Source organism: Polistes fuscatus, unplaced genomic scaffold (genome assembly GCF_010416935.1).
Source record: "Polistes fuscatus isolate 324 unplaced genomic scaffold, CU_Pfus_HIC Scaffold6, whole genome shotgun sequence".
NCBI lineage: Eukaryota > Metazoa > Arthropoda > Insecta > Hymenoptera > Vespidae > Polistes > Polistes fuscatus.
The window spans coordinates 9,408,442-9,431,059 of record NW_025113140.1 but is presented as its reverse complement, the minus strand read 5'-3'; the positions used below and the strand labels follow the sequence as shown (position 1 = coordinate 9,431,059).

General features: G+C 29.2%; 4 protein-coding genes across 4 annotated transcripts; 2 read left to right on the top strand and 2 right to left on the bottom strand.

Moving 5' to 3' along the window:
• Positions 1 to 7,785: 7,785 nt before the first annotated feature.
• On the bottom strand, positions 7,786 to 8,881 carry LOC122523321 (the record flags this gene model as incomplete). Its single annotated transcript, XM_043644995.1, has 3 exons — positions 8,860 to 8,881; positions 8,436 to 8,794; positions 7,786 to 8,022 (listed from the first exon to the last, which is right to left on the bottom strand). Coding segments are annotated over exons 1-3 (618 nt in total), but the record flags the coding sequence as incomplete, so codon positions are not given.
• A 332-nt stretch (positions 8,882 to 9,213) lies between these two features.
• On the top strand, positions 9,214 to 10,625 carry LOC122523320. The gene is made up of 3 exons (XM_043644993.1): positions 9,214 to 9,386; positions 9,480 to 9,973; positions 10,225 to 10,625. Exons 1-3 carry the CDS (start codon positions 9,214 to 9,216, stop codon positions 10,605 to 10,607), a joined length of 1,050 nt encoding a protein of 349 aa, XP_043500928.1. The 3' UTR covers positions 10,608 to 10,625.
• A 3,095-nt stretch (positions 10,626 to 13,720) lies between these two features.
• On the top strand, positions 13,721 to 15,638 carry LOC122523687 (venom allergen 5). Its single transcript, XM_043645602.1, has 5 exons — positions 13,721 to 13,900; positions 14,546 to 14,722; positions 14,825 to 14,909; positions 15,078 to 15,204; positions 15,260 to 15,638. The coding sequence occupies exons 1-5, from the start codon at positions 13,778 to 13,780 to the stop codon at positions 15,426 to 15,428; spliced, it is 681 nt and encodes a 226-aa protein (XP_043501537.1). The 5' UTR covers positions 13,721 to 13,777; the 3' UTR covers positions 15,429 to 15,638.
• Positions 15,639 to 20,166: 4,528 nt separating this feature from the next.
• On the bottom strand, positions 20,167 to 21,560 carry LOC122522851 (zinc finger protein 347-like). Its single transcript, XM_043644188.1, has 2 exons — positions 20,798 to 21,560; positions 20,167 to 20,550 (listed from the first exon to the last, which is right to left on the bottom strand). The coding sequence occupies exons 1-2, from the start codon at positions 21,492 to 21,494 to the stop codon at positions 20,303 to 20,305; spliced, it is 945 nt and encodes a 314-aa protein (XP_043500123.1). The 5' UTR covers positions 21,495 to 21,560; the 3' UTR covers positions 20,167 to 20,302.
• Positions 21,561 to 22,618: the final 1,058 nt, after the last annotated feature.

Genomic DNA, 22,618 nt, shown 5'->3' with positions numbered 1-22,618 from the left:
TACCACACCCATTATAACTACAGTTATTAGTGCGTTTATTAAAATCACTAGAAATTTGTATGCATGTATGTATATGTGTACATGTATTCTGGTCAAGGGAAACTTTTTATTGACTTTTTAAAAAAAAACAACTAAATGAAAGAACAAAGATATATCAATAATATTATGTGTATATATATATACATATACATAACTTATTATATATATATTAATTATTACAATTATTTTATTAATTTCGTCGTTATTTTCGTTTCCTAGAAAAATATCGATTTCTTCTTAAATTTGATCGTCCTTGCTTATAACGTCCCACATAATCTTTCATTATGTTTGGTATATTTGCTATATTAGATATATTAGGTACATTTGGTATATTAGGCATAAATGGTATGTTAGGCATAAATGGTATGTTTGGCATAAATGGTATGTTAGATAAATTAGGTATATTAGGTATATTAGGTATATTAGGTAGATAAGGTATATTAGGTATATTAGATATTGGCGTTCTCTGAGACGGATCGAAAGATAACGAATAGTATGATAATCGAATTGGTGGTCGATGATGTCTATCTTGAGACATCAAATTCGGACAGGAAATATTATTAATTGACATATCGAACGAGGATAACTTTTCCCTAGAAAAAAATGAAAAACAAATTACTGCAAATTTTTACGGAACAAAAAATGGAAAAGAAAATATATATATATATATAGTAACTATTAAATATTCCTTTCACTATTTACTAACGTAAAAGATAACTTACTTATCTTTGCTACACTCACACCCATGTTTTACTCGGTAACGAACTTTGCACGGCAAAATGGGACTTAGCATCCTGTAATAAAAGATGACGAGATCATATTTCAAAAAGAAATATACATAATTTATTATTCTAACGTTTACATAAATATATATATATGCACGTACCATTGATTTGCTTGCAAATGCGAAAATGATTGTGACTTAGAAGATGTGGGCTCACAATGATTCCTTGGAAAAAGAAAAAAGAAAAAAGAATAATAAAAAGAAAAATTGTTCGTTTGAATTTACGATTACATTCGAATGAAAATTTCAATCGACAGTTTTTGTATGAAAATAAAATAAAATTACTTAGAACGTTCATTTTTCTTTTTTTTTTACGTAGAAGAAAATTCATTCAAACTTACGTAACGGGTGACAAACGATGAGAATTTAATTTCTTGTCAATTTTTTTATTATTTTTATTATTATTATTATTTTTATTATTATTATTATTTTTATTATTATTTTTTTGTTTTTTCTTACTATCCTTACGTTCCTTCGCTTCTTTTATTTCTTTTATCTTATGTTTACCTCGTTTAATGAGACTGTTACTAAGAAAAATGTTACATATTATAACAGTATTATCAATTAACGTGTTAAATGATGCACTTACTCGTTGACAGGTGTGTCCTCGTTTGACGTTTTTCGTGAAACGTTAACTTTGTTCACGGTACATCGGCGATCCTTAGCGCATTTTAAACAATTCGTGCCAAACATTTCGTCGAATTTCTTACGAGAGTATCTGTCCTTGGTTCTAAATAATTACGAATAATATCGTTCGTTTAAACAAAACAAAAAAAAAAAGTATCTTTATCCGTCCCAGACTTCTTTAAAGATTATTTTACATATTCAAATGCAAATGGGTATATACGAATGTATGTAACATAAATGAATGTACGAATATTTAAACATAAATATCGAAGGTTAAGCTTACAATTCAAGTGCAATAGCACACCAGAGACATGCGAGACAAGCACAGCTACAAAGTGCAAAGATTTCCAGCATTTCGAGAAAAAAATCGAAATGTTTATTTCAATCCAGGGATTGTCTCAGTTTAATTGTTATTATTCACGCAACCTGACGTTGCGTGTTATTATGTTGGTTATGTTACAAAGAATTTTGTTCCATTTTGGGATCCTCCTTTAATTACGAATGTCTTTTTTCTAGCCCTCTTACGATTAACTTACAAAGTTTTTTCATCTTCTTTTTTGTTATTTTTTATTTTTTGTTGTTGTAACTTCACGATACGTTCTGTTTTGTTGAACGATAATTCTGGATCGGGAAATAAATTGTCAATGTAATGGTATAAATATTTTGTTTGTGTGTATATATATATATATATTATATAAAAAAAATAATTAAATTCTCTCTTAAACAATATGGTGGATTGTTTTACTATTTGCAACACCGCTTGCATCGCATGTATCTGGTGTTTTCTTTTATCAACTTGGTACAAATAACCTAATTAATTGATTGGTAACGGTTTAATATTAATTAATTTAATCATATTTTCATTTTATTATAATCATTCTCTTTATATTTTTCTATATATCAGTTATCCGAAATTTCGTACGAATTTAATAAGGAAAGATTCCAGCGATTGTTATATCTATCAAATGGACAAATTTAAGAACCTTGGCAAATAATCAAGAATTTCCAACAGCGAATCTTATTACCTCCGATTCACTGCATTTTCCTTTGCAAACATTTTAAATGACTCTTATTTGACGAATATCAACAGGAAACAAATTTTGAAATTTATTAAAATGTAAAATAAAGGACGACAAAAGTGTTCCTTTTTTTTCTTCTTCTTATGTATAATTATTATACTTTTTTTTGTCTGTTTGTTTAAATATATATTTACGTATAAGAGATCTTTGTTTTTTTTTATTAAAAGAAAAACTTTATTACCGTATAATCGTAATATATATATATATATATATCGTATAAATATATTCTAACGTATCGTAGAACGTGAAATTTTGTCTACATTTGTATCAACGCAATCGTCAAATTTATTTATTACGTTTAAATCGAAATTTTTATTTTTCTCAATAATATCTTGCGCAGGTATAACCGTAACCTTTGCCGTAGACACGTCACCATTATTGTCAACTAATTGTACTATTTTTTGTATAGTTGAAAATTCCATTACAACGGTAGACTTGTTGGTGTCGTCGGTGGTTTGAGAAATTTTCGATATTTTTCTTCTAACAATTGTAGGATCTTTATTTCTCGTTGATAAGCTAATAATAATAATAATAATAGTATTTTTGATTTTTTTTTGTAAATCACAATTTACATTACAATAAAATAATTTCTTTTACAGCAATTAATTATTAAACATTGAAACAATAATTACCTCGTAGGAGATGTTTTTTTGCCATTGAGTTTTTTATACTCGGACAAATATCTAAGCTTGCTTTTAGGCTTAGGTTCGTTCGTATCTTTCCTTTTGTATTGTTCATCTTTATTCGTGTAGGATCTACTATTGCCAAAAACATGATTTCTGTCGTTTATGTCTGGGTCTACCTTTCCTTGAGGTAATATTTTCTTGGAAACGTGACAACTCGAACAGCTTTTCGATTTTCTCATATGAGACCTAGAAGTTTGACGAGAAGATATCGTTCTGGCACAACAACGATGATTCCTATATTGCCACCTAAAAATATTTTAAAGTTCATTCGCTTTTATATACGTACCGATAATTATTATAATTATCATAAAAATTCAAAAGTAACTTCGAGATTAAGATAAGTAAGAACAAAAAATGGATAGAAAGTGATCCCATGATTTATATTTTACAGAACAATTATTTTTATATATAAATTACCATAATGCACACGTGGTCACAGTCGAACTGAACATGAAAAAACAATTCAAAACTGTCAACACTATTAATGGCTCCAACATGATCAATTATTTATATCATATTTTTTCTATCGACTCAAAAAAATAAAATTCATCTATCGTATTATATTAACGTAAAATCGCGTATCGATTATTATTAGGTTAATGAAATTTGGAAATAATTATTTGACGAAATATTCGTATTCATTTGTAAATTAGATCTAATAAGATTAAATATATATATATGTATATATATTTAAAAAATAAAATAGATAACTTCACACGGTATAAAGTTTAAATAACAATAACAATAAATAATGTCGCCCGTATATAAATTTGATTAAATTTTTCTTTGGAAAATTAATAATGGATATTTTATCATTGAAATGTATAAATGGCAAAAAATATTGTCTCCTTTCTAAATAATTAATTTTCTAATCACAAAAATGTGTGTATTTATGTATACCTGTGTCTATATGTGTGCTAAATTTATAGCCTAACATTAAACACGATTAGACACGAAGAAGTTTTACGATATACTCGAGGAATGCAAGCATTGCACTTCTTCTGCTGATATTAGCTCCATTTTACCCTTAATGGATCGTTTGAAATATGTCACTAACATGATTCGTTGACTGGCAATAACGAAACCTTAAATAGCAAATTAATTGAAGATGTATTACATTAAATCTACCACTTCTTCGTCTCACCTTGTCAAAATACTGATTACATTTCTATAAAAATGTTAATTACACTGACCGTAGTATTATGCATCTCGTGTCTTTCGTGTTTTTATCGTCATCTCGTTAGAAGGAAAGCAACTAAGGAAACAATTTCTACGAGAAAAAGTGAAATAAAATATAAAAAAAGTGTAAATGAGAGAAAACTAAGTGTACCAGTATATAAATTGAAACGAACTGTACCAGATATATCGAATGTTAATAATTAATCGATACGATAAATAATTTCATAGTATGAAATAAATCAAATTATTGGATATTTTTGAAAAAAAATTCGTATATATATACGAATATAAATTTATTCACATTAATACACTTTTGATTACTTTTAACTCTGATAAAAATAACACGTTATATATCATTTTCAGAAAGAAAAAAAATACGTTGAGTTTAAAATTTTCATCCAAGAAATCTACAAGTTAGTGTTCGGCAAGTGACGATGAAAGAAAATGTAAAAGTAGAACGACGGGAGATAATAAATCGATATAGGAAGTATAGCGTATTCATAAAGAGAGGTCAAATATTCGGATAAACTTAAACGCTATTGGTGCAGACAGGGGAATAAATTCGATGATCAAAGCGTATGTATGGGACAAGTAAAACTTCTCAACGGGGGTTCCCTTTTTAGGGTTTGCTTAGGTTATATAATTGCCAGAGATTTTGAAAGACAGTGATACAAAGCTATCCGTTAACCGCAACGTAACGACCGACAAAACGACATTTTCTTACATATTTATGAATATATCTATACATGTGTATAGGTAAACGTGTATAATACGTGTGTGTGTCTGTGGAATTATATAACGATGATATTACGAATGATTTCGTCAACACTAACATAATCTAACAATTGAGCAGCTCCGCTTGCAGAACTTTTCAAAAGCCACCGATCACCATTTCCTTTTGACACAATCAAAATGCGAAAGACCACCCTCCAGGAAAACGTTACCACCTGCTGGGTTTACCTATCTAACGATTTATTTGTTCCATTAGTTACCTCCGCCAAGTCATTAACATTATTAACGAGAATATCATACAATTTTCATAGAAATTCTTATATTACAATCTTTCCAAATTTTTTAAATCGTAATTTAATACGTCAGTGTTCTTATATTCGATTTTTTGTTAATTGATATTGAATGAATATTATTATATAAACAAAATATTAATTTAAAACAAAAGTAAGATTATTATTATTATTTATTGACTAATCTAATATTAGAGTATTACAGTTATAGTTATGGTATTGTTGATGTTGTCTTTTTTATATATAAAATATTAAAAATTCAATATTATTTACTCACGATTAAATAAAAATACTAAAAATTTCAATATCATTTATTAATTATAAAACAGTATAATGATTTTAATAAATTAAATAAGAATGAAAGATGTCTGTTTAATAATCCGTAACCACAACAGATGGAGACATCATTTTTCTTGGAACATTTAAAAAAAATCGATATTTCCCATCCCTGTCCTTTATCAAAATTTAGAAATTTTCTTGCTCAGAGTTCGATGAATTATTGCGGTTCTCTTTGAATGTTCAAAGACATATTCCTTCACTTCTTACTACTCTAAACATCAAGATTTTCACATCCTACATAGAATATCGATGTCACTTGTCGTTTCATTCAAGTATCAACCACAAACCACATTCATTCATTCATTCATTCATTCGTTCGCGATGAAGCAAGCAAGAAAAGTGGAAAAACCAATGTGGAAGAAGATTCTCAAGCACCATACTGATCTAACCTAAGATCATACTTGTCATGGTATTTCTCGTGAATCGAGAACGTGACTACTATTCCGCATAGTTTTCTAATTTATTGGCTTCCATTATATATTGTCGAGTCTTTAACAGACCACACACAGAGCGAACTATACCTTTATGAAGTCTCATAGCCATTCACCCACGCTATTCATTCTTCTTCTATTTCTTTTATCTACTCCTCTAACTCCCCTAACTCCCCTAACTCCCTTAACTCACCTCCACCCCCTCCCCTCCCCAATTCTTTTTTTTTCTTTCATCTATTCGTACGATTTTCTAATATACTTCAAGAACGAATGTTATTTCTTAGAAATGTTCTTTATCTATATCCATTCGCGGTTCTCTTGAAATATAAAAAAATACGTCTAATAGAAATTTCACGAAAGTATAATATAGAATATTTGGTTTCTTTGCTTGGATAAAAAAAGATTAGCATAAAATTTGTCTTCGATCATGGTGCTAATAGAAAATCAAATATTTACGAGTGAGAAAGTTTTTTGTATATCGACGTAAAACAAACTTTTACTTTTTTCTTTTCTATACAAATGAATTTTTTACTACAAAATTAAAATTATTTTTATGATTAGGATCAAAACTTTTCAACCCATCACAAACGTATAAGATATAATTATAAAAGTATAAATAATACGTATATAAATTATCTATATATTTATTTCGAAAAAGAAAAAAACAATAATTGTACTTTGGAATGATCATGATTTAGACATCTGGATATCGGTAAGATCGTTAAGTGTCAATTAGGATGTTACATTGAAACGCAACGATAGGAATAAACCACAAAAAAACATCTCGTGATCGTAAATCGTTATGAATTGACATTCCAAGCAAGTAGTAGCCACGCTACCGGAGAACTATTGAAAAGTTAGAACGCCTTCGTGATCTTCGGTAAAAGTTAAAGGAAGGAAAAATCTGAACCGTAAGAAAACGATTCGTTCCGGTTAGTAGAATATTTCGTATTATGAATGAATTGAAAAAAAAAAAAAAGAAAATAAAAATATATATACACAATATACGCTGACTCGTGCACTTTTATAACACATTCACGCCTGTTCGTATTCGTATTCACACTTTCCTTGCTAACTTTATTCAAATGTGTCTACCACCCGTTCTTTAATAATTCATTCGGAAAAATACAAATTCTACGCCTTTTCTACTACGTTTCATTGATCCTGTCTCGATTCATCGAGGAATTCTTTTTTTTCTTTATAATAAAAATAAATTTTATTATCAAAGATTCGCGAGAAATTTGTTTCCATTGTTGAAATTTGTTCCCATTTCAATCATATTCGTTTTATAAAATTAATATGCATGAGAGAGAGAGAGAGAGAGAGAGAGAGAAAGATAAAGAAAGAAAAATTAATTAGCAATCGATTAATGTTAAAATTGTTATTGTCAAATTGTTAATATCGTATCACAAAATTTACAAGATCAAATTGTACGCATTCGTATTAGATAAAATTCAGATTTGATTTTACGTCGTTTAAAATAAAGAAATCTTTCTACTTTTTACTTTTCTTTCTTTTCTTCTTCGTCCTTTCTTTTTTCGATTTTTTCACCGATTTTCTTTCAATTAGATTCTCATTAAAATAAATCGAAGAAGAAGAAGGTGGAGGTAAAGGTGGCGTTGGTGGTCTGGGTGTTCTAAGTTCCAACTCGACGTTTCTTTTAATTTTTTCCGTTATATCCGGTTTCTTTTTGATTCTTAACAAACAAACGTTTTCATTGCCATCGGTTATTTGATCGGTGTGTACTTCTTGCGATCCAGGTGCACCGAGTATAGGTAAAAACGTAATAGTTCGACACTCGTCGTTAGTATTTTGTCCACCCTTGCACGAACCGATCTGTGATACATTTAGTTATACATATCTTTTTTCTCAATAATAATTTAATATACATTTTTTTGTATACATATAAATATTTGTATCAATCGTAAATTGTATCAATTATTTAATATATGATTTAACGAATAATTGAATATAAATCTACAAATCAAAATGATTATGATAAAAATACTGTTAGGGTGAACCCAGAAAGTTCGTGCATTTTTTAAATTAATATTTCCAACGATAAATTTTACAAAAACAATCCATTATGCAATTTATAAAACAATTTATAACACAATAAACGTACGAACTTTTGCTTCACTCTAATATTATAAATATTATTTTATGTAATAATTTGTTTTTTTTTTCATTATATAAATACTATAACGATGCGATTATTTTTGTTGCATTAACAACGAGATCTAACGAACCTCGTAAGAAATGCCTTGAGGTTTATAATGAGGATCTTCCTTGGTACCCATGTGACCTTTAGATAGTATGCGAAATAAAATGCGATTGTTATTGTTGGAACCTTTCAAAATTTTAGGACCCGATTTACTCGTTGGTCTTTGAATTTCTACAACGTCGCAATCGCACGGCGGATCCCATTGATCTAATTTTTTTTTAGATTTTGATTTATCCTTCTCCATTCGTATGATCAATCGATTACCGATCATCTCTGCACCGATTTGTTCGTAATATTTCGAAGAACATGTATCCTTGATTTCTGTCGAAGATGAACAAGGTGGTGGACACATTGGAACGTGTATTGGTGGACAACAACAGGGATCTTACATAAAATTAATTAAAATATTAATAAAAGTAACGAATATTTTATTTATTTGTAAACCATACCTGGTTTACAAATGTCTTGCATGTTTAATTTATAATTGCAAAATTTTGATGACGATAAATCAATATCTTTATTTAATAATAACAGTGGTTTTCCATTTTAGATGTTAAAAATTATTTCACAATCGATTTTGATATGTATATCGATATCTTTTTCCCTTTTTTTAAATTCTAAACATCTTCAAATCGTCAACATTTCTCTTCAAACATCCCATTTTGGTTATGAACAATTATTTGGAATAATGTATAAACAAAAAGGAAAATTTTTATTGAAAATTATTAAACAACATGTATAATCATATGCAATAACATTAGCCGCTATGATTTGGTTTCTAAACGCGTGAAAAGTAACACGACATGATCGCAGGAACTTACGATTGTGGTTGTATACCACCTAAAATCACTCGCCCGTATTCAAATTGCTTGAAATCTCATTCACACGATCAGACACAACAGAAATACACTTTACTACGATGTCACGCTGTTTCAACTCCTTCTTCCCCAAGAAATTCCTGTTGCAAACCTTTAAAGTATGTAAACTATTTCTAAAGTTACATATATATTTATATGTATGTATATTTCATTAATAACGTGATTTTATAGACGAACGTACATCCACATAGACAAAATTCAGTAACCTGTCGTAATGCGATTTCTTCGTGTCCAAATTTTGACAAAATACACAATTGCACCTGTTCACCCGAACCACCTAAACTCGTTGAAATTTCACAAATTCCTGACGATTGTAAATGCGGATTAAAAAAATTGGAGGACTGTAAAGAAGAACGATCGGATCCTTGTCCAACGGAAAAAAAATCTAAAATAATTTCAGATATTTCTAAAAAAAGATTCCCATATAAAGAAATAGAAGCTATCATTAATGACAATCATATGGTGATTAGAATGCAAAAGGAACCCGTTCAAGAAGAGTTCGAACCACCTTGCGATTGTCCAAATGGTCCAGGTATACTTCCATCGAAATCTGATAACGAAATCAAATCTTTAGGATCCCCCAAATGTCGAAATGATATTGTCTATGAAATGAGTGACTTATCTAAACCAGGATACAAGTGTACTGGTCAAAATTCAATGATCAAACAGAGTTGCGATCAAAGTGGTAAGCCATAATTTTCTGTTAAACGAATTTTAACACTCTTTACAATTGGTCAATATTTTCAAACACGTTTCGTCAGTATTTTATAAATAAAAAGAAAAATGAATAATCAAATACTAAATGGAAATAATAGTAAGAATAAAAATAAATAGTAATTTGTAAAAAAATTTGATACGATAAGTAATAGCTTTGAACAAAAAAAATCTACTGTTATCCCTCTACATTAATAATCGTTTAAATACATTTATATAAAGGTAAAGGTGGACGTACCATAACTGTGTATCCCCATCCTGGAATCCTACAGAAAGTATCTGACAATATTCAAGATGATAAAGAGAAAAAGAAACATGAAAAAGATAAAACAATCAAGCATCAGATAGATTTAGAAGAAAATCCAAATATATTTGTATTGAGAATACGTAAAATGTCTCGCAACGTTGATGGGAAACATAAACTTAATTTAGAATTTCGTGCACCAAGACCATGGATCAATCGAACACTTAACGAACCAATCAAACGTCCCAACATTCAATTACAAATGAATCCTGAAAATGAACGAAAGGATGATACAACGGTTAAGAAAAAAAGCCAACGTACTGGTGAAAAGAAAAAGATTTCCAAAAAAGAAAAGAAATAATTATCGAGACCATTTTTATAAGAGCCCAAAAACAGCGGTGTTCTTTTAACAATCTTTTCTATCTGACATATACATTATATAACAGCTGTTTCCTTTTTTGATCAGTCAATGAACGATGATCCGCTCCAATTTTCTTCCCACGAGATCATTTTCTTCGCCTAACACCGCGACTAATCTCAAATCTGATCGGGGAAAATCAAATTTCCGGATCATGCGAAGATCCAGATTACGCGTATCTACGTTTAACCTTTTTGATTTGTTTCGGAAACAGATACGTATTTTAAAGAAATCAGGAAAGTATCTCTTTCATTTTTATTTTCTAACATCGTACTACATTTTACTTTGAAAATAAATGAATTTTAACCAAAGTGTATACAAAGTGTTAGATATAATCTTTTCGATTTGTTTCGGAAATAGATAGGTATTTTTAAAAAATTGAAAAAATATCAATATTACAAAGAATGTCAAGACATTTTTCCTTCTTTCATTTTTATTTCATACCATCGTACTACATTTTACTTTGAAAATATATATATATATATGAATTTTAAGAAAAGTATATAAAACGTTAGATATGATATATATTTTTTCTTTCATAATTCATAGTCATTATTTGTCATACGTTGGGATACAATAAATTTGATCAATGCTCTTGAAATGAATATTCTGTAATAAAGGACGTTTTATATTATACAGATATATATATATATATATATATATATATATATATAGTATCACGTTCACGAGAAGATATTCTCACGATTGAAAATCAGAAGTCAGGTGCTTCCTTGAATGGACTTCTTCTATCCATTCATTCTTCTCGAAGGATTCGAATAGCCACCCGCCCACTAAAGAGCTCATTTTTTGAGAGCACCGAATTCGGAGGGTGAATCAAGAAAAAAAAATGTAGGAAAAAACGTAAAAGAAGAAGAAGAAGAAGAAGAAGATAGTAAGAAAGAAGGTTATAAGAAAAACGATTTCTCATGGTAGTAGAGAAGACTCGATTTACCTGTTGTCACAGGGAATTACGATTGTCATAAATGGGGCTTGACACCCATAACTTTCTATCTTTTTCTTTTTCATTTTCTTTCTTTCGTTCTTTCTTCATTTGTGACTTAGTGATCGTAGTCAAGAAATATTCTTCGTAGTTTTAAAGAACAATATAATTTTTCAATATCCGTTTCCCATTAATAAGAAAACGATCTTATAATCGTATTTTTATTCGTTCCCTATTTTCCAAGATACCTCTTTTGTGATATTTCATGGTATAATTAATGTTAGAGAAGAAAAGGGAAAAGGCTTTTCTATTATACCTAACGAAAACCCTTTTTAACTTAAAGCTTAACGAATTGTTCAGCAAGACAATAACATTTATGATTCGTTAAATATTTACTACAATACCATACTAAAGTCCTATTTTCAATAATTCTAAACAATTTTTTCTAAATTCGCATCGTGTGTCTCAAAATAATATTTATTAACGAGAAATGACTTTTATAAAATTACTGTTATACTTTTATCATAGTATTTTGTAAAATTTGTATTTAATATTTTTTTGTTTTTTTAACGTAAACAATAATACTTATATTTTGTCTCACTCGAATTCATTTTATTTTTATCATTGTGTGCTCGTATTTTTTTTTTTTGATTTTTTTTTATTATTTTTTTCTAGGAGAAAACAGATAAGAAAAATAAAAAAGTCAACATAAACGATAAAACAATACATAAATTCGTTGAAACGTTAAATAGAAATTAAAATAACACGAGTGTCAGGTTAACTATTCAATACATCGAGGTTAACCTTTAATTGCACGATAGACGTTTTACATCACTTATTTAATATTTTATACGTTTTAACGGTCCCGATGGAAAAAACCCTAAAAATATATTTGTGATAATATGTAAATTATTTCTCCATATGTTTGCTATTTTTTTTAACAAAAAAAAAAGAAAAAACAAACAAAGTTAATGCATAACCACGTTAATCGCATGCACATTCTATTTTTCATACGTAATTTATTGAAATTGAAGGTAATTATCGTTAATTAAAAAATTATGCTTATTAATAATAAGTATTAACTCTAATAAGTATTAGTTCTATTTTTCATACGTAATTTATTGAAATTAAAGGTAATTATCGTTAATTAAAAAATTATGCTTATTAATAATAAGTATTAATCAATTATTGGTTATGTAAATCACGTCTACTTCTAAATTGTTTTTTTTTTTGCTTTTACATAATTAAATTTTTTTTTCTAGTAGAATTCCAAAAAAATGTAATAAAAAAAGGAAAAGAGATAAAGGAAGGAAAAAAAAGAAAGAAAAATAAGGAAACAAAGAAATAAAAGAATATAATTTTCTTTGACTACTTCAGTATAATTGTCATAATCGGTCCTGAGACGTATAAATGTACAAATGTCCTTCATATAAATTATACAATACTTAGTAATTATCCATCTATCGATAGATTTCATAATTGCATATAATATATCCTACGTATACAATAATCGCTTTTTGATCAAGGACTAAAATTCCCATTGGAAAATTAATCAATCAAATATATTATATTTCATTGATTTTTCGTATGAACATGAATCTCGATTCTGATCCAATCGTAGTAACCGCGTACGTATTATTTTTTTACATATCTTTCATCTTCATCTATTTTTTATTAATCAAAATTTTGATACTGTATCACATGGAAAATGATACTTGAATGATTTATTTCAAGGATTATAATGTAATATATCGTATATGCATAAATATAACAATAAAATTTAATAAAGAAATTATAAGAGAAGATACCTCAAAAACAAATTAATTTTTGAACAAATAAAAAGGAAAATCTATTTAATAGAAATTTACAAATATATATATATATATATAAATTGAGTTACGTGTTTGAAAAATGATCCCGAACAAGTTGAAACGTTAACAAAATATTAAATGCAGACTAATTTGTCACGAGAAAAAAATTTTAAATTGGAAATAAAGAAAAAGTGTAAACCAATGCGGAAAAGATAAAAAAAATTAAAATTTATTAGTGACCATAACGTGAAGTCTTACTGATAACGCTTTAACTGGTATAAATAGTCGAGCGTAACGTTGTTTTACAAGAGTTAAGAAGAAACCTTCGTTAGAATACTCCAATCCGAATAATCTGAATCACAATGAAAATTAGTGGATTAGTTTATCTCGTAATTGTCGTTGCAATTATTCATTCATCGCAAGGTGTTGATTATTGTAAAATAAAGTGTTCATCTGGTATCCATACAGTCTGCCAATATGGAGAAGTAAGAAATCTCATTATTTAATTGCTATTCGTTATCGCGAATTTTTTTTAACTTTTTTTTCTTAGTCACGTTCTTTTCTTTACTTAATATAATCATAAATTACGTTTAAAATGCACAACGTATAAGAAACAGACGCATATATATGATCGTTCGAAAATGAATGAATGAAAAGAAGAGGAAAAAAATGTTGTTTGTTTCTCTTAATTATTATTTTTTTTTTCTTCTTTTTTTTTCATTTAATACGCAAATGCACGTACACCAATATTTACTAGAAAATATTTTATCCTCGATAGAAAGAATAAAAAGCAATTTCATGAACTGGTATCTGACGAGTTTTTGTTTATCGTTAGTTGTAACAAACACTGATAAGAAATAGTTTCTTTTTGTTTTCTTTTGTTCTTTTTTTTGTTAAATTACATAATCGTTGGCATAGAAAATGACTTTTGAAATGTTTACAAGCTCAATGACTCATTATAATGGAATATAATTGATCACGAAATGTACTGCACTTACACATCCAATTTTTTTCCAATTTTTTCTCCCTCTCTCTCTCTCTCTCTTTTTCTTATTTCGATAATTTATAAATTCAGAAAATTAACAATAATTTTACAAATAATTATTCAATCGATATATATATAATTATAGTCGACAAAACCAAGCAAGAATTGTGCCGATAAAGTAATCAAATCGGTTGGTCCAACGGAAGAGGAGAAAAAATTAATCGTAAACGAGCATAATCGGTTTAGACAAAAAGTTGCACAGGGGTTGGAAACAAGAGGTAATCCTGGACCACAACCTGCTGCCTCGGACATGAATAATTTGGTAACTTTTTCTAAAGAAAAAAGAATAAACCGATAATTATATTAATCGTATACATTGAACACAAAAACGATTATAAAACAAAAATAAATTTTTATTATAAAGGTATGGAACGATGAATTAGCACATATCGCACAAGTATGGGCCAGCCAATGTCAAATACTCGTTCACGACAAATGCAGGAATACTGGTAAACAAATTATACATTCGCGTGACAAAAAATATACGATAAAATATTAAAAAAAGAAAAAAGGAATAAACGTTAAGGCAAAAAAAAAGGGAAAAATATTAATAATTATCGATCGATAGTTTTTCATTTTAATTAAATAATAATACCATTAACGATGCACAATTTTAGCAAAATATCAAGTTGGACAAAATATAGCCTATGCAGGTGGTTCTTCTTTACCAGATGTTGTCAGTCTAATCAAACTTTGGGAAAACGAAGTGAAAGATTTTAATTACAATACAGGAATAACAAAACAGTGAGTAGAACAAAAAAAAAATATATATTATTATTATATGAAATGAATATTTTAGAAACTTTGGTAAAGTTGGCCATTACACTCAAATGATTTGGGCTAAAACTAAGGAAATTGGTTGTGGATCTCTAAAATATATGAAAAATAATATGCAACATCATTACCTTATATGTAATTATGGACCAGCTGGAAATTACTTGGGTCAACTACCTTATACAAAAAAATAATTTGAGAAATAAAAGAAAGGAAGACATTTTCTTATGAAAGTGGAACGAAAATATATATATGTATTGATATTTATATAATGAAACTTCTTAAAAACATTTTCTCACTTTAAATTAACCGTTTAAACTGCAATCTATTTAATCTAATAAATTGTATCTCCAAATAATAATTACAACAAACAATAAAAATCTTGATTAACTTTCAAAATCTAATCTATTTAATTAATTCTTCTTATCGACGAAAACGATAAATAAACGCATCTCTCTTCTCGAATAAGAAATTAATTTACGAGATATTAAAAAAAAATAATGAGAATTTATAATCGATTCGAATTAATCATTCGCAGTGTTATTACCTCATATTGTCGTCGACTTTACGATTTCATGGAAAAAAACCCAATTGTAAATAAATATAATTGATTTGTCTTGACAAATCACTGGGAAAAAAAAAAAATTATTTATACAATCGTTACGTAATATTTGTACACAATGGCGAGTAAATTCTTAGATACAAATAATATTTTTAGCAAATTCGTAGATAGCTCTGATGCAATCTATTTAAAATACCAAAAAATCATTAATTACACTGAACAAAATATTCATATTATACTGACCATTTGCTTTTTACAAATTACTACAGAAGATACTTAAAAAAAATATATAGAAGTGCATTAATTTTCCATTAGGACGATAATGTTATAAATAACTATTACAAAACAGACAAATATTCGTATCTCGTAAAACAATATTATACTTCCTGTTTTAGTCACGCAAATGCGTAAAAAAGAAAATAAAAAAATAATAAATAAAATCCACGCCTTCTTTTTATATTATTGTCGTTGCAAGAGTCTAAACATCAAAATATTGGGAATTTAGATCGAATCTTAGGATAGTCGTTGTTGAATCGAATGCTACTGAATTGCCTAGCACAAACACTTAACTACCTACTTCCTTAGTCATAAAAGAAAATAAAAGTAGAAAAAGTTTCCTTTTTACGATATTTCGTCGCCTTATTTACTCGTTTCTATCCGTTGGATGTGGATTCGAAACTTTTAAGATATTAAGAATTTAGATCCTAAACGATTGATCGCAAAATCGTTGTTGAATCTAAGAATGCAGGATTGCACCCTACGATGCAATAGCAGGCACCCCCACAACGGGTGGCCCTGTATATCGAAATGTTTCCCTAACTTATTGTGTTGCGCTTTCTCGACATATTATTCGATTGCTGAACGACGTTTTCACGCTGTCCTTTTCTTGCCAAGTTTAAAAATCGTTTAGCATTCTAATAGTGGAAGCAAGCAAGCAAGCAAGCAAGCAAGCAAGCAAACTTCTTCCTCCTCTCGTGAAATTCAACTTCTCGCGAATGAATGTATCTATCTTTTTCTTTTTCTTCTTCTTCCTATTTATTTTTCCTTCTTTCAAAAGTAACATGTCAAACGCCCTGGAGTGCACACCAGGATATTCCTCGTATAAAAGGAAGAGAAAGAGAGAGAGAAAGAGAGAGAAAAAGACATAAAATCGGAAAGTGAACTCACTACGGGTGTCACACACCTGAAAATCACACACTCATCACGGATGAGATTCGAGAAGAAATTGTGTGTGCAAAATCTATAAAGAAAGTTGTTGTTCGGTTGCTTCGACACGATTTACATTATCATTTACGACGTTAAACTGTTTCTTGATTTTGTAAATTAATATCCCTCTTCAATTATTGATTAGATAATAATCTCTAACGTTATAAAAAGAATTTTGATTGAAATATCTCTCTAAATATCTAAACACAACTATGACGTACAGCTGTCTGTTTCCCATTCGTTCGTTTAAAATTCGGTCCCCCGAGTAAGTTACCGAAATGAACGTTTCACCTCGAAACGTGACGTATCAGACTCGTATTAAACAAACCTCCACGATATTGTCATTTATTTCCAACAAATCAAATATTACGTGATCACGATGTTTTAATATTATTCATGCCAAGGATAAAATTGTACATGCGTTATTAAGAAATAAAAAAATACAAGAAAAATTGCACACCTGGGCTAGCTTTTTTTTTCTTTTTGACGAGAAATGTATGCAAAAAGAAAAAAAAAACAAAATTGTCAAAAATTAGGAACTCTCGGAATGACCCCCCTCCCACCCCCTTTAAAGTGGAACCGTGTAATCTTGGTACATTTAAGCGATCGTTTAACTTCAGTGGATAAGCTTGAACTTACCCTACAGAATAGAGATGAACAGATGGATCAATGTAGGCTGGAAAAGGATGGGGAATGAAATAAAGAGAGAGAGAGAGAGAGAGAGAAAGGTATTAATACATAAAGAGGCAGTAACCGACAAAGAAAGATAGAGTGAGAAAAGGGAAAGGTTTCTCTCTCTACCCTAATGCAAGAGAAAGACTAAGTAAGAAAGTCAGGAGGGTGAGCTGTCATATTTCTGCAGATCGGTAGGGGGGTGTCAACGAGCTTGAACGAATGTCCCAGCAGGGATGCCATTCTATATCTACGGTGCTCCTAACTTTTGGCTACTGTCCTTGTAACCTACCAAGTGTGAGAATCTAACGCGTTTAGTTTCTAATGCAACCACGCGACTCTTGGATTTTTTTCTTAAAGGCAGCACACGCCAACCGATTGGCATCTGGTTATTCTTATTTTTTCTTTCTTTCTTTTTTTTTTTCTTCAATCTATAACGTGTATTTATTATTTTTAATTAATAAACCATCGTTATTAGGCTAATGTACATAATATACTCTCATATATATATATCAGTCATTTTAAATTAAATTGAATAAAAATTATATAAGTTATGTGAACATTTTTGTAATAAGTATTTTAATATAATAATATCAGCTCTTGTAATATAGCATAAACAGATATAAAAAATATCAGATATAAAAGATATAAGCTACGATTCGATACTGCAACTAAATTATTTCTATCGAACAAAGTTATCCAATACACGTGGTTTGGTTCGAACATTTTTGAACTTACAATTAAATATTAATATTTCTTTTTTTTTTCGAATCACAAAACTTTGCAAACCCGCTCACGTAATACGTTAATCATATATTTAACAAAATACCGTCGATTAATTAAAATACATACTTTTCTAGAATTTTTCACGAATGTTGTTTATAAATTAAATTTCTTAACCCCCTTCTCCCCCATCCCATGAGAGAAAACACGCAATACGTATCTACTGATCTATCAACTAAAAATGGGGGATTCAATTTCAACTTGAACAGAGAAATTAATTGCTCTTCGGTTTCTTTTTTTTTTATCCCTTTTCACGATCGCAGATTTGCACCCTTCGTACTTTACCATCCCTTCTTACTCCTATCCATAACACTCGTATACCCAACCACGAGTCACCCTATAAAAACGTATTGTAATGAAGAAAAAAACCGATGAGAAAGGCATGGGATAGGCTTGCTTGTGGTAAAGCGATCGTTCATGAGTGCAAAAGGGCGCAACCACCATCCCCACCGGCCTCTCCTCCCCTTTTATTTACCCTCGCCCTCGATGGTTACTTCTACGAAGTAGGGAGATGCTTGCCACTTCAACCGAGTTGCTTTTTTTTCTACGCCATATTTGATACGATCTAATAGAAAATGGTGGCGACAATATTTTTATCGAATATATTTTTCATTCGCGTTTATTAACTCATTAATGAATTAAATATATTCATTTATATTTCTATATAATTAAACTATATATATGTGAGTTTGTTTAAGCAAAAGAAAGAAAAAATCAAAAGATCATTTTTATGTTTAAAATATATGTAGCTATATTTATTATTTTTAATTAATAATAATCAACATTTTTATAAATATATATATATATATTATTAGTTAATTGGTCTTAACGCGTTAATATAACGTAAGAAGATATATACAAGATTTACATATCTATATATTTTTCAAAGATCAACAAGTTTTTACGTAGTATTTTATAGTACTATATATATAAAAGAAGAAGTTTCTTTTATTATATACAAATATCACGTAGAACACGATTATTTATGTTCGATACCGGTGTTCATTAATATTACATATACCAGAAAATTGGTCCGATAATTTTATCTATTTTTTTTTTGTCTATCCATAATGGCTGCTTCCTTTTACCAATGTATTTCTCTACATGTGTAGTTTTTCTAAATTTACTGAAACAACAGTTTCATTGTTCTAATATTAAATGAAATTCATTCTATTAAAAATATATTATTTTCTTTTCATACAAAAAACGGACAAAACTATCCAGTAGATTTAATACTATTCGATTCTTAAAAGGTACTTGAAAAAAAGTTATACATTTTGAATCAATTCTAGGAAAACTTTGGTATCAAAATGTAAATAAATTTAGATATCAAATGTATGTTTAGCAACAACAGTATTATGTATAAACTATTTTTTAGGTTATACATAATTTTGTTTACCCTCACCTAATATATCTGATCTAAAATATAAATATATATGTATATATATGTATATATATATATATTTAATAATTGTAAATGGGAATAGAAAAATTCACCGAAAATACACCGATTCAAATACCGATATACAAATATGGCGGACTCCATATTTGTCCAGAGAAAGACACTAATGGCGGACGCAAAAATGTGCGTGACATAAATCGCGTTTTTCATGGGTCATCGTGTACTTATTCGAAAGATCCTTTTTTCTAAACATTAATTAGGATCTATGATCATAAAATGATCGAGAATCGTATTCACTTTTTTGTTATAAATTAATTTACCTGCATGTATTCTAATGGCTTCTCATTATTGAAAGTAATATCATACCATACGTAACGAAGTTTCTTTAACCAAAGTTTCTTCATTTGTTTTTGACCACAAGTTCGGATTTTTGTTTTGTTTTCTTATGCAAGTGACGGAAACATTCCTAACGAAAAAACACTCAAAGGAGTAGAAACGTGATACAATAAATCACGATTTTCGTGTGTCCTCGTGTGTTTCTTCAAATGATCTTTCCTTCCAAATTTTTTCCCGCATGCTGAACAAGAATGTGGCCTCAATCCGGTATGAATCCGTTTGTGTCGCGTTAATTCCTCATTCCTCGTAAAACTTTTGCCGCATCCATCCGAGTCACATTTATACGGTCTTTCACCTTTTACAAAGAAACATCACATACATCATCTATATATATTTTAATTCGAACTAATTATAATTGCTTATTTATTTATCAAGAAAATATTGCAATTACATTAATAAATTTAAATGAAATTTTAAATGAAAATTAAATAAATCCTTGATCAACATCGTCAAATACTTTATATCATAATACACACATATATATATATATTTTTGTCTATACATTAATCACGTTAAAATCATTATTAAGATAAAATGTATACCTGTATGTATTCTAACGTGTCCTTTCAATTGGCCGTTATTACTGAAAGCCACGTCGCAGTATTCGCAGCGAAATTTTTTCGGTCGTAATTTTTTGATTTGCTTAGCTGCAACGTCTTGCAAGTTGACCAATTCAGCAGCCTTTTCAACGGACGCGGTATACGTTGGTAGAGTGTCGTAATGATTAATCGAAGATATTTGAGGAAACGGTGGTACGTCCTGCATACGACAAGTATTAGGAAATGTATTTAAAAAGTTTGATGAACGATATGGATCATCCTTCCCGTCTAACAGAGGAAACATTTCCGATGGATGATACAACCCTGTCGTAAGATAATGCAAGTAAGATATGAAACTTGCAGGATTGTATGCAGGTAAATTCACGGTGCTGGAGGAGGTTGGAAATTGATTCGTAGAAAAACGTTGATCACTGTCTTCGGATAACGATCCATTGGAATTGTAAACGAAGTTTCTCTTCGGTCCATTCGAATTTATTTCTTCCGTGACATTATTTTCCATCCTGCATTTTTTACCCACGATCCCTTTGTCATTTTTCTCGCACGAATTTGATTGTATATTATTCTCATTCGTAGATACTACTAACTTTGTACTTTTACTATCATCTTCTCGTAAATTACGTTTACACTTTTTTTTCTCCTTACTCATGTTCACCCAAGGACGGAACAATTTCTCAGCCATATTGTCCAATCCAAATTCGTAATGAATATATATTCACAATAAACATTTATAAAGATTGTTTTTTAATTGATTTCGTGATCAAACAAACAAAAATACTAAAAAGTAACTGCACTTATATCTCAACGTTTACGCATTGAAATAATTTTCTTCTTTTTCTCGAGGAACTCGTACATATATTTCAATGATTATTTTTACTTAACTGTTTTCCAATTGTTTTTTTTCTTTTTATTTTCTCTTTCGTTATGGTGTGTTTATTTCTCTTACATATTATTTTTATATAATTCCAATGAAATATTTGGCTCTTGTATATATTTTTCTTGTATTATAATTGTTTAAATCTTGATTCGTTGAATAATTATATCTTTGTATAACTCGATGTAAAAAAGAAAAACTTTGAAAAACATGTTTAACATGTACAATTAAAAGATGAGGTTCCCTAAATAGGTTTAATCTTATCCGTTCAGTTCGTTCTCCTTTGGGTTCAGTAGCCAGTTGGTAACTGTTCGAATGTTACCCGTTGAAAAAGATTATATACCATCAAATGTTCCCACCCTCTTGCTCGGGATTGGGTCGTACCCTTGAACGGAGTGCATTGGAGAAGGGTGGAAAAAAAGAAAGTTGATTGGTAGAGAGAAAGAGATAGACACGGGGTTTGAAGAAGAACCGAGTGGTGGGCTTTTGGAGGGCCTGCCGAAGGCACGGTTTACAAAGCTCGATCCTTTTGTCGTGAATTAGTCAACTGTATGCTATGGGGGGGAAGAAAAAAGAGGGGAGTTTGGAATTGAAATAAGGGGGTACGACCGAGGCGTTGCAACCCTCAGACATGCCGCCCACCACTCCGTTCTCCAGAAACGTGCCCTTTATTATAATTATAAATTTTCTTTCCCAAAATGCGTTCTCTTGTTTTTGTTTCTTTTTTCGAATCATTAATATATACATAGATCTTGAATATAAATTATTTTATTTGCAACACGTTGTCACAGATAATTATTTCCATTATGGATTATATTTTATACATAAATTGTAAATATCAAAATTATCTTTTTGTTCATTTATTTGAGTATTGTTTGATATATATATACTTAATATAATAATAATATTAATAGAAAAAGTAAAAATAAAAG

Bases quoted from the DNA above. Each gene is read 5' to 3' on its own strand.
- LOC122523320 (XM_043644993.1), top strand. From the start codon at position 9,214: ATGATCGCAGGAACTTACGATTGTGGTTGTATACCACCTAAAATCACT. The intron at 9,387-9,479 runs GTATGTAAACTA...ACATCCACATAG, and splicing joins TCCTGTTGCAAACCTTTAAA to ACAAAATTCAGTAACCTGTC. The intron at 9,974-10,224 runs GTAAGCCATAAT...ATTTATATAAAG, and splicing joins ACAGAGTTGCGATCAAAGTG to GTAAAGGTGGACGTACCATA.
- LOC122523687 (XM_043645602.1), top strand. From the start codon at position 13,778: ATGAAAATTAGTGGATTAGTTTATCTCGTAATTGTCGTTGCAATTATT. The intron at 14,723-14,824 runs GTAACTTTTTCT...TTTATTATAAAG, and splicing joins CCTCGGACATGAATAATTTG to GTATGGAACGATGAATTAGC. The intron at 15,205-15,259 runs GTGAGTAGAACA...TGAATATTTTAG, and splicing joins AATACAGGAATAACAAAACA to AAACTTTGGTAAAGTTGGCC.
- LOC122522851 (XM_043644188.1), bottom strand. From the start codon at position 21,494: ATGGCTGAGAAATTGTTCCGTCCTTGGGTGAACATGAGTAAGGAGAAA. The intron at 20,551-20,797 runs GTATACATTTTA...TCTTTGTAAAAG, and splicing joins ACACGTTAGAATACATACAG to GTGAAAGACCGTATAAATGT.